At 31.2% G+C, this 12,916-nt stretch overlaps 1 protein-coding gene across 2 annotated transcripts in view; it reads right to left on the bottom strand.

Annotated features, from left to right (window-relative positions):
• traf4a (tnf receptor-associated factor 4a) overlaps positions 1–12,916 on the bottom strand; it is a 101,487-nt gene that overhangs the window by 45,318 nt on the left and 43,253 nt on the right. The window contains exon 2 of one of the 2 annotated variants that reach the window (XM_056473578.1): positions 2,071–2,122. The exons of the other annotated variant lie outside the window; for it this stretch is intronic. Within the exon in view, the coding sequence (XP_056329553.1) occupies positions 2,071–2,122 (52 nt within the window). The remainder of the gene's footprint in view (positions 1–2,070; positions 2,123–12,916) is intronic. 2 annotated transcript variants of the gene reach the window in all.

A 12,916-nucleotide genomic window follows, 5' to 3' on the forward strand; every position in this document is an offset into this window, starting at 1 on the left:
ATGGATGCCAATGGCTTTTTTGGTTTTCAACATTCTTCAAAATGTTTTGTTTTGCTTTTTTTGTGTTTAACTAGAAGAAAGAAAGAAAAGAAAGAAAGAAAGAAAGAAAGAAAGAAAGAAAGAAAGAAAGAAAGAAAGAAAGAAAGAAAGAAAGAAAGAAAGAAAATAAACAGGTTTGGAAAAAGTTAGAGGGAGAGCAAATGATGGCAGGTTTGTAATTTGTGTTGGAATCAATGTCCTTTAAAACTGTTTTTCAGATTATTAACAAATAATTTGGGATACATTTATCATCACGATTATATAATACGATATAAGTTCTCATCCTACGAGTTACTAATCAGAGCGGGTTTAAAATGACTTGTTAAACTCAAGGTACAGTATATATAGTCTTCATCTGCGAAGCGCTCAGAGGTTTCGTAATCTCAGTCTCTAGGGCACACATGAGAAAAATGACTCTTTAATGAACGCCGACACTTGTGGCATTTTTCCCAGCTCAACCTGATTAATTAGCTAAAGAGCAAAATGAAAAATTAACCAACACTTTAATTAAACATTTGGTGAAATTCCTTCTTTAATGTGGTCGGGTGCAGATTAGACAAGCCGGAGGGTATAACCGCCCAAATCATATATAGCATAGGTAATACTTACAATGTGGACCACTGTATTAATAATTAATACCTTCATGAAGAGATGAATCACTTTGAAACACCCTTTAATTAACTAAACACAGCTTAGCCATATCTAACATCACAAATTCTCAACCAAATATAGGTAATGTTGTACAATTTTATTATTTTATATTATATTAGTATTACTAGTTATAGTATTTTACTAATTATTAAAAAAATTAAAATAAATAAATAAAAATCACAATTAAAATAAAAGTTTATATTTACAAATATAAATTTATATTACATTTGTGCGTAATCTGTATATTTATGTCTATATAAACAGATGCTTGATTATATTGTGTAAATATTTCTATATATTTATAGATATAAATATATTATATATTTAAATATATATGCAAGTATGTGTATTTACATTATATGTGTATGTATTTAAATATACATGTAAGTATATGTATTTACATTATATGTGTATGTATTTAAATATATATGCAAATATGTGTATTTACATTATATGTGTATGTATTTAAATATATATGAAAGTATTTGTATTTACATTATATGTGTATGTATTTAAATATACATGTAAGTATATGTAATTACATTATATGTGTATCTATTAAAATATATATGCAAATATGTGTATTTCCATTATATGTGTATGTATTTAAATATATATGTAAGTATATGTATTTACATTATATTTGTTTAAATATATATGCAAGTATGTGTATTTACATTATATGTGTTTAAATATATATGTAAGTATATGTATTTACATTATATGTGTATGTATTTAAATATATGCAAGTATATGTATTTACATTATATGTGTATGTATTTAAATATATATGCAAGTATATGTATTTATATTTTATGTTTATATATTTAAATATATATGTAAGTATTTGTACTTACATTATAAGTATGTATTTAAATATATACACATGCAAGAATAGGTATTTATTTTATATGTTTATATATTTACATACACACACACACACACACTATATGCAGTCTATATATATCACTGAAAAACAAACAAACAAACAAACAAAGTAAATAAAGGATAAATAAATAATATTTTTTAACAGGTGTGATCAGCGGTGCAGAAAGGCCACACAGCAATAAAACAGCATAAAACCTATTCTGATCTAATCCCAGTGTCATCTCTATTCATTTCCCCATGCCCAGTGAAATGTGTGGCCTGTGGTAGTTCATTAGTGTGATTATTCCTGTGTTTTGAGAAGCGTGGACGAGGACTCAATGCCTCTGGCTCTTCACTGACTCACAGCACACTCCGGCAGAGCCACTCGAGGAAAGCGAAGCTCCGAATAAAAGCACAGAACGAGGCCTTTGAGACTCCACTGAAAGTCAATCACTGTGGGAGAGATTGAACAGTAATCTGTCCTACAACAGAGATTACAGCTGAGTGAATTACCTTGGCGTAATCCAGTGGGAGCTGGTCCTCCGGGCACTTGAAGACCCCCTCACTGTCAACACAAAAGAGGAAACATACAATATCATTACAAAAAAACAATCTCGGACCAATCATTCATTTATTAATGTGAAATTAAAGAGATGGCTCACCCCAAAAAAATGTATTTACTCAGCATTTAATCATACTTGAGTGGTTATTAGGCTTTCCAGAATCCAAATCATTTGTTTGTGTTTCACGAGTTCACACTTGCAATAGTTTCAGAATAAAGCGTATTTGGCATGCTGTCCGGGGAGAGGGCTCTGAGCTCGGGGAAGACACCCAAACTCGAGTTATTCCTCTTATCAGGAAACAGAGAGGAATAGGGATTCGAGCGAAGTATCTAGCCCGGCCCCAGAACGCTCCCCCCGGGATTGTAATGCTTAAGAGGTGAGGTGACGGGGTGGTGGAGGGATGCTAAAGTCGTAAGATGCTGCAGGTAAGACAGCTTTGGTATATATAGGGGTTTGGTCAAGAACTGATTGGATAATAGAATAATTGTCAATGACGTATTTGATACAGAAACATTTGCGCATGCTCCTCCCGAAATTTGTTTATAAAACATCACGTGTTGAACACAAAAGAAGATATTTTGAAGAATTTCTAAATAGGGTATAAGCCGAGCTAGTGTGTTTCCCATACTGATAAACTTCCGGTGACCTGTTACTGTGAGTTTTTTTCATTTTATACAATTCCTTTTACAGCATCGATGTTGTAATGTAATTCTAATACAATCAGTTAAACAGACTTTGGGATTCATTTAGTTGCTCAAGCGTAAAACGAGACAAAAAGCAGTTTACTTGCACGCGCCCGTCAGAATCGCCAGGCTAGCGCAGAAGCTCCATTGAATATACTGGAGTAAAATAAATGCTCATATTATAAAGACATGGCGGGGGGAAATGTTATTTAATGCAGTGCTTCTTGTACAATCTGAGACCCACTTTATATCGGATATCACTCAGCCAGTGGAGATCGATGATTTTTAAAGAAAACAGACCTTAAACGCGCTGATTTTGCATTGGCATACAATTCACCGGAAACGATTAACCCAGGTTACTGGCAAATTAAAAGTCCCATTAGCATGCTTCAGCATTGGTGTCCACTTACTTTAATAGAATTTTTACTCTGAAAGTCAATGGTTACAGATTTACAACATTCTTCAAAATGTCAACCTCAGTCCTGACCAAAACTACTAAATTGTTTAGAAAATTACAGGATTTTAACTCTTTAATTGCCAAGTTCACAAATGATGTCACTGATTTGGTGAAAAACACACACAAAATGACGTATTTTCAATATAAATCTAATTGTGGACTATTTTTTTTTCACAGTCTACATTGCTTTCATCCCTAACAGAGTGTATATATTGTTGAGTTAAAAAAAAAATTCAAAGCATTTTCTCAAAATATGAGTCAAAATAAGTTGTCACCAAAAAATCATTCTGCTAGCTGACACACAGAAAAGGCTTTGTCCAACTTAAGACACAAACCCATCCCTGAGTGGATGAAAACATCCCCAACAGTACACAAGGGTTAGGTAGATGTAACAAAAACACATTATATTCACATTTCTAGCACAAACTTTAGGACTACCTTTTTGTAAATGGCTAACATTGAATATGCAAACCGAAACACTAAGCACATACGGCACTCCTGCCTTAGCAAGTACTTCCAAACATAAACTCTCTGCCCTTTATTCAGGATGAAGGTTAATTACGTAGCCTTTTAGTGACCCGCTTACAACATTGCCGAAAGGAGCTGAGCAAAAGATACAGTGAGGGGACGTGAAGAAGCACAAGAAGACATGAGATTTAACCCGGCTGTGAGGCGACCAGCTGAGAGGGCCATCGTGCCTCATTAGCGAGGCCCCTCTGGCGGAGCGGGACGTCCAGAACAAGGATGTCACCATGAAATATTCACTGGATAAATAATGGAAGTGAGTGCAGATAGTGCTGATGGGTGGTGTGTATGTGTGTGTGTCCTACTGTACAGCACTGTTATTTACATGAAAATACAGCCAAAAAGACCATCTGTGGAAGCGTCCCGAGAGATGTGTTAATACTGCCTGTTACTGCCTACAGACGCCATTAAACTGTACTGATGAACATGATACTACAGTGTGGGCTGTACACATACTGTAAAGATGATTATTTAAGGTTTAAAAGAAATCATTTTTTGGAGTGTTTACTAGAAAATGTGATTAATGCATTACATTTTTTACTTGCCATTTTTTTGTAAATGTTGTGTGATTTTATACTGTTATGTTTTTTTTACAACTTATTTAAAAGTATATATATTTAATGATTTTTACAAATACAGTATTTTATTCATAGTTTTAATTTGAGTTTAATAATTCAATTTGAGTTGAATTAATTATTTTTTAAGTATTTTTAAGTATATTTAAATATTTGGTAAAAGAGCTGAAAATAATACAAAGTGATCATAACTCTTTACTTGAATGAAACCATAGGATTCATACGGATTATCTTCTTTTTTTTATATATATAATCTTCAAATCTTAAAAAAAAACAGAAAGCTGTCAAGTAAAAACAAAACAAAAAGAAACGAAATGAAATGAAACAGAACAAAACAATGTAAAAAAATCAATAAAAATAAAATGAAACAGAACAAACAAAACCATTTAAAACAAAACAAAACAATTTAAAACACAACAAAACAATATAAAATAAAATGAAACGGAACAAAACAAAACAAAAAACAAAACAATATAAAATAAAACTAAATAAAATGAAACAGAAAAAAAAAAAAAAAATATATATATATATATATATATATATATAATATATATATATATATATTATATATATATATATAATATATATATATATATATGTATATATATATATATATATATATATATATATATAATGACATAAAATATCTGAAATGAACCAAAACTAAACAATTTAAAACTAAAACAATATTGTGAAAACAAATGACAATTGAAAACAAAACAATTTAAACACCAAACAATTTAAACAAAAAACAAAAAAACAATTAAACAAAACAATTAAAACAAAACAATTTAAAACAAAACATTTAAAACAAAACAATTTAAACAAAACAATTTAAACACAAACAAAACAAAACAATTTAAAACAAAACAATTTAAAACAAAACAAAACAATTTAAAACAAAACAATTTAAAACAAAACAATTTAAAACAAAACAAAACAATTTAAAACAAAACAATTTAAAACAAAACAAAACAAAAAAATTTAAAACAAAAAATTTAAAACAAAAAAAAAATTTAAAACCAAACAAAACAATTTAAAACAAAACAAAAATTTAAAACAAAACAAAAAATTTAAAAAACAAAACAAAAAATTTAAAACAAAACAAAACAATATAAAACAAAACAAAAAATTTAAACAAACAAAACAATTTAAAACAAAACAAAAAATTTAAAACAAAACAAAACAAAACAATTTAAAACAAAACAATTTAAAACAAAACAAAACAATTTAAAAAACAAAACAAACAAAAAATTTAAACAAAACAATTTAAAACAAAACAATTAAAACAAAACAATTTAAAAACAAAACAAAACAAAATTTTAAAACAAAACAATTTAAAACAAAACAAAACAAAACAATTTAAAACAAAACAAAACAAAACTATTTAAAACAAAACAATTTAAAACAAAACAAAACAATTTAAAACAAAACAAAACAAAACAAAACAATTTAAAACAAAACAAAACAATTTAAAACAAAACAATTTTAAACAAAACAAAACAAAAAAATTTAAAACAAAAAATTTAAAACAAAACAAAACAATTTAAAACAAAACAACAATTTAAAACAAAACAAAAAATTTAAAACAAACAAAACAATTTAAAACAAAACAAAAAATTTAAAACAAAACAAAACAATTTAAAACAAACAAAAAATTTTAAACAAAACAAAACAATTTAAAACAAAACAAAAAATTTAAAACAAAACAAAACAAAACAATTTAAAACAAAACAATTTAAAACAAAACAAAACAATTTAAAACAAAACAAAACAAAAAAAATTAAAACAAAACAATTTAAAACAAAACAATTAAAACAAACAATTTAAAACAAAAACCAAACAATTTAAAACAAAACAATTAAAACAAAACAAAACAATTTAAAACAAAACAAAACAATTTAAAACAAAACAAAACAAAAAATTTAAAACAAAACAAAACAAAACAATTTAAAACAAAACAATTTAAAACAAAACAAAACAATTTAAAACAAAACAAAACAATTTAAAACAAAACAAAACAATTTAAAACAAAACAAAACAAGACAACACAAAACAACACAACACAACCCAACAAAAAACAAGACAACACAAAACACAAAACAAGACAAGACAACACAAGACAACACAAAACAAGACAAGACAAGACAAGACAAGACAAGACAAGACAAGACAAAACAAAACAAAAAACAAAACAAAACAGGATGCTACCCTTTGTATGTTTTTCCAGTGAGTGCAGTTTATTAAGGGGCATGTTTTATTTTCAGATTTCACTTTAGTTATTCAGAGGTGGGAAGGTATTAGTTAGTGTGTGTTCAATTTGTTATTTTCTTTGATTTTGCACCGCTTGATTTCCTTCCCTCTATCAGGTTTGTTCCAATAGATTTGTTTGCTTATTTTGTATTCATTGTACACATTTGTAAATATAGTTTGGGTGATTAAATATATATATTTTTTCCTTTATCTTTATTGTATATAAAGCGAACCACTTTTTGCAACGTCCATTGTCCGTGTAGACACCGAGCCACACAGGGCATAACAACAATAACAGTATTTACAGTTTTGGTGAGCACTGCTTTTTAAAAATACCATTTATTCGCAGGGATTATTGAAACTGTAAAACAAGATCATCATTGTTATCTATAGAATGGGACGCTGAGCATCACAAGACCTTCTGATGGCCAAACAAGTTAATAATAAATCCATCCCTGACATATAAGACAAATAAGGCCACAGTATGTCCGTTGATGGATCTCTAATGTAAAGAGAAACTAGCATCACATGACGTGAACTGTCCTGGGCAGACTGATGGCCAGATGGAAAGAGCTTGAGGCCTGAGGCGACGGCAGCCACATCCATTAAGGTCAGTGTGTCAGCAAGGCCACAATTAAAACATCAGGCTTCAACACAAAAAGTCAATCAATGAGTCACCAGAGGCCCGCCGACTAACGCAATGCATGCTGGACTACATTACAACACCATCAATGTACTTCCACCGGGACACTTGGGCTTTTCAGATGCACTGATTTACAACTCAGTCCCGCCCACTGATGAACAAACACCAGACTGAAAATATGCTGGACACTTTGATTTCTTAGCATGTAAATAAAGGGCTCGGGGTCAGAATACCAGCTGAGCGTCTCATTTTTTTATGAACTCATTTGTTTTGAGTTCAGTAGCTGGGGTTCCATCCTAACTATGAATGATATGGATTTAAAACAACACACTGAAAAAAAGATTTGTGGGATTTACTACTTTTTTTAAGGTAACTGGTTGCAAACAATTTATATGGGCTGAATTTAACTAATTAATTTTTAGTAATGTTCAATTTTGTTTGTTTGTTTGTTTAAATTCAGCCTAAATAAATTATTTGCAACTACTTACCTTAAAAACATTTAGTAAATCCAATAAATATTTTTTCCCCATGTATAAATAAAACAATATTTAAAATGAGCAAAATGTATACTCTTGACTTTACATTCAGGCTGATCACAATATTTTCTGGTATTTATATAGATAACGATATTAGTGATGATATTTTACACACTGTAAAAATGATTTGTTGTATTTACTTTAAAAAGTGAGTAAAGTAATCCCTTAAAATGATCAGTAAACAATTAACGTGCATAATTATGAAAATTAAGTTACTTTAGTTACAATGCGGTTACTTGCTTTTTAAGTAAAGTCAACTTGTTGACTTTAAAGCATCTTTTTTATTGTGTAAAAAAAAATTAAGTGAATATACAAACTGTACAAAAATAAAGTCCTGTATGTTTAGACGGTTTCTTATAAACAAAAAAAAAGTTTTGAGCACACATAGAGAACTTGAATAACAATAAAATTGATTTTTAGCCCAATGCTAAAGCAAAATATCTTCTGCGTCCGAAAACACATACTTCCATACTATGTAAAAAAAAAAACTGTATGTGAGTCAAGTAATATGTCTCAATTCATAGTATTCAAAACAGTAGGCGTGAATTACCCGGATGACCTACTACTTCTAAATAAACACTTTACTATCCCATAATGCCACTGACACATTTGTCTTATGCCCAAACTGATGCAGGTAGGTCATGTGACAATAACAACATAGCATATATAGTACCTCCAAATACAATTACAACTCACATTCATACTATATAGATGTACTTTCATAACGGTCGTGAAGTAAATTCAAATGTAGTATATCTACACGAGAGGTATTTATTTCGGACAATCAATAAATCATTCATTCAATCAATCATTCAATCAACCAATCAATCAACCAATCAATCAACCAACCAATCAATCAACCAACCAATCAATCAATCAATCAATCAATCAATCAATCAATCAATCAATCAATCAATCAAATCAATCCATTTATCCATTCATCCATCTATCTATTGCACTATACGAACTGAAAAAAAGCACTTCCACATTGTTTAAAATATCAGGCATTCGTAATCCTAGAGCGAAGTGAATATTTTCAAAATATGCAAAAAAATAAAAGTGAATTAGATGTGTTTTCATCCCACTGTTCAAATTGCTGATGTTGTTATGCTGTTATGATGTTGTTATTCTAGCAGCAGTAAATAAAACAAGGTAAGAATAATTAAGACAGAACTACAATTAGTAGCTGGGTATAATGTTTGTAACCATAATTTATTCTGCAAATGCATTTCCATCTACAGCAGAATCATTAACCTAATGCAAGTGTAGATTGTGTGTGTGTGTGTATGTGTGTGAATTAAGGGATTGTTTTTTTTTTTCATTTGTTTCTGATGCAGTACTTCAAAAAAAACAAAAAACAGCATGATTGAAGCATGGCTGTTGTTATGTTTCAGCAGTGTACTAGAATTAGCGTAAGAAGGACAACATCAGCAAATGCATTTCATCTGTGCTGGAGCGGGAATGAAGGAAACACTTGATAACTCTTGATGTTTAGCCTCTTCTCTGTGCGTCGAGAGGAAAGCTCTTTTATGGGTTTCTCTGAACTTCTCAAGAGAGTTGCTCTGACGTTCGCTCTAACATGGCAATTCTGCTTTCATTTAGTCATCCTAATATAGCTCTAATATAAAACTAATTCACCAAGACATATTCAAACTTGCCACATCAAGACACAAAAACTATCATTAAAGAAACTTTATTAAATAAAACAATGACAAACAACACTGAAAAAAATAATTATTCAAACTACTTATTTAAAATAAGCTGAAATAACTCAATTCTTGAGGACAACTTAATTGTTTGTTCAATTGATTTAATCAATCCACTTAAATTTGTCAAAACCAATTAACCTAACTTAAATGATTTGTGTTGGAACAACATGAATGAATTGTGTGGAACCCTGCATTTATTGCAGTGAAGTTTGAGGCTTAATTTATGCCAATCAAAGCAAATATGTTCATGTGAGATACTAAATATGTTTCAAATAATTATTTTATGTAATACAAACAAACAAACAAACAAACAAACAAACAAATGAACTATTTAACTAATTAAGTAATTAACTAAAAAAATAACTAACTAACTAAAGGCCAGCTCACACTGTGCGATTTTTTTAATTTATTTTTTTGTAACTGTACGAACATGGCTCTCATGTCACACTGTAAGATCTCAGCTGTCATAAAGTTGGACTGAACGACAATGAAGACGCGCCAAACACGAAAGAAAACGCCTCTGGAGTTTGACGTCTTCTACCCGTGACACTTTCACTATCCCATGTTCTGAAATGATTCCTCACAGCAAACGTAAACAATCTGTAGCGGCAACTTTGCACACAGCGTGTCTCAACAATAAAACCAGAAAGAAAAAAACATTTCTCCGCGGTCATTTGAATTGTCACATGGATTGCGTCATCAAATTCAGAGCTCCTATTGGTTCTTGGATTGACGCTCATCGCAGCTGTTGTCACACTGCAGGAAAGTGTCTGAAATCTTCTCACATTGCCAGAACTTTACCAGAGGAAAAATCTGATTTGTCTCCGATGACAAAATCGTGGCTGAAATCTCACAGTGTGAGCAGGGCTTAACAGACTAACTTCCCAAAGTGGGGGTCGGGCCCCCCCTAGGGGTCGTGAGATAATGAAAGAGGGGGGGGGGGGGTTACTTGGTGATTTCTAAAAATCTAATTAATTTTATTAAACCATTAGAATTACCATATTTTATCTATAACCTACCAAAGATAAAAATAGTAGATTAGTGTTAATATATACTAGATAGCAGCTTATAGTTACTAGTTATATTGGATTGCGACCCCTGGGGTGATTATATTATATTAAAGACACAGCAATAGCCTCAGATGCAGCAGATTCATTTCATGGCACCAACTTACTGTAAACATTTACAACAATCAAATACATAAAAATTAAACGAAGAATATACTTGGGCCTATTGGTGTGTGTGCGCCATTGCATGCAAGGTTTCTGTATTAATAACTACCTCAGAAGATATTGTGGGTCGAGAGTCACTAGCACTGTTATTTTGGGGATTGCGGGCTGAAAAGTTTGGAAACCCCTGAACTAACTAACTAACTAACTAACTAACTAACTAACTAACTAACTAACTAACTAACTAACTAACTAACTAACTAACTAACTAACTAACTAAATAACTAAATAAATAAATAAATAAATAAATATATAAATGAGAAATACATCAATTAATAAGCTGAAGGGTTAAAATTACAAATGCTAAAATAAAAAACGTGAAAAAACATTTAGCATTTTTGATGAAATACTACATTGTATTAACACAACACACCACAAAACAAAACAACACAACATAACAGTCACTATACACTAAGAAACAGACTACTGTTTTGCAAAGATTGGCTTTACATTGTGTTAAGGGAAATCTCTGTAAAATTAATGGATGTAGAAAATTGTTTTTGTTTACACTAGTTTGTTTTTTTAATCCCTCTAGTTCATATTCTTAAGTTACTTAACTGCCTCACTCCCAACGGCATCTGAGCAATAGGGCAAATAAGTGAAAGCTCAGTCAGAGCTCCTCCAACACACAGGCCGGCCTGACAGATGCTTTGCTGGAGAGATGGGCGATCGAGACGGAGGCCCATGTGTTCTAACAGCAGGACAGACGAGAACGCCTGCAGGCCAATTACATATTCATGTCTGTCCCCTTCACCCAACACACACATGCAGCCCTCTGCTCTCTCCATAAACCTCATCTTCTGCATCTCGCAGCCACAACAGCATCAGGCATGCAGAATAAACAGGCCTGTTCACTTGTCATCAGTGAGTCCTCTTTAAAAGGGGACATACAGTATTATGCCATTTTTCTTAAGATGTAAAATTTACCGCTGGAGTTGCCACAGATCATATATTACAGCTAATAAAGTTCCCCTATACTTGGGTGTGAGTAAAAACACTTTGTGTGTGTGTGTGTGTGTGTGTGTGTGTGTGTGTGTGTGTGTGTGTGTGTGTGTGTGTGTGTGCGTGTGTGTGTGGTGTGTGTGTGGTGTCTTTAAATGAGCTACTGCTTCCAAGGGGCGAAGTTTTAAATGCTATTCTGACACTCCAGAAACAACAAAACAAGTGAATCTCAGTGTAAATATCAGAAATGACCAGTAGTGGATTAAACCTTTACATGTTCAAATCAGAGTCAGAAAAATGATCCCCGTCCACACTAGTGGTGTGACGAAACACCTTAGTCATGATTCGATCTCGATACTCACAATAAACTCACAAAAAAAATGTTTTTCAACATTGTACTTTTATTATTTTTTTAATTATTATTATTGTTTCTCACATATATAGTAAAAACAAATATAATATTATTTGCTAGTGTGTCCTGTCTCTATACCTTGTAAATAGAGTTAGCTGACTTTGGATAAACAAGCTCAATATCACAAATCATATCGTTGACTTTGGCTATATGCATCTTTCCGATATATATATATATATATATATATATATATATATATATATATATATATATATATATATATATATATATATATATATATATATATAGCGATTTCTCAATGTTTCGTTACATGACTAGTCCACACTATACAGCCTAAAATGCATGACATATGATCACTCATGCTCATATTTTGCCAGCATTCATACTTGCAGTATGCATTAATGATCATATGAGAAGGGCTTGACCAATCAGGGAACCACACAGAATAGTTCAGAAGAGGGATTGTGAATAGCTAAATTTTCAATTACAAAAGTTTGCATTTCAGTCTGTTTATACTGAAACAGAATGCCAGAATATTCAACTAAAATGATATTTTTAGCATTTTCATACTGCCCCCTTTTCTTGTGTCCAAAATGCCGGATTAGCGTGGATGCCAGGCGTGACTGTAACATTTTACTTTTATGTCTCTGGTTAAAGTCCCTACCAAACCAATTGACATTTCTGTGTGGAGTTTGCTTGTTCTCCCTGTGCTCACGTGGGTTTTCCCCGGGTTCTCTGGTTTCCTCCCACAGTCCAAAAACACGCAACCTAAGTAAATTGAACATAAAAAATGTATACCATAGCCAAACTCTTAGCAAGTGTACATCTCTCCTTAGCCATCCAATATCTGTCATTGGCCAGAACTAAGTCA

This window comes from Danio aesculapii, chromosome 15, assembly GCF_903798145.1.
Source record: "Danio aesculapii chromosome 15, fDanAes4.1, whole genome shotgun sequence".
Taxonomy (NCBI): domain Eukaryota; kingdom Metazoa; phylum Chordata; class Actinopteri; order Cypriniformes; family Danionidae; genus Danio; species Danio aesculapii.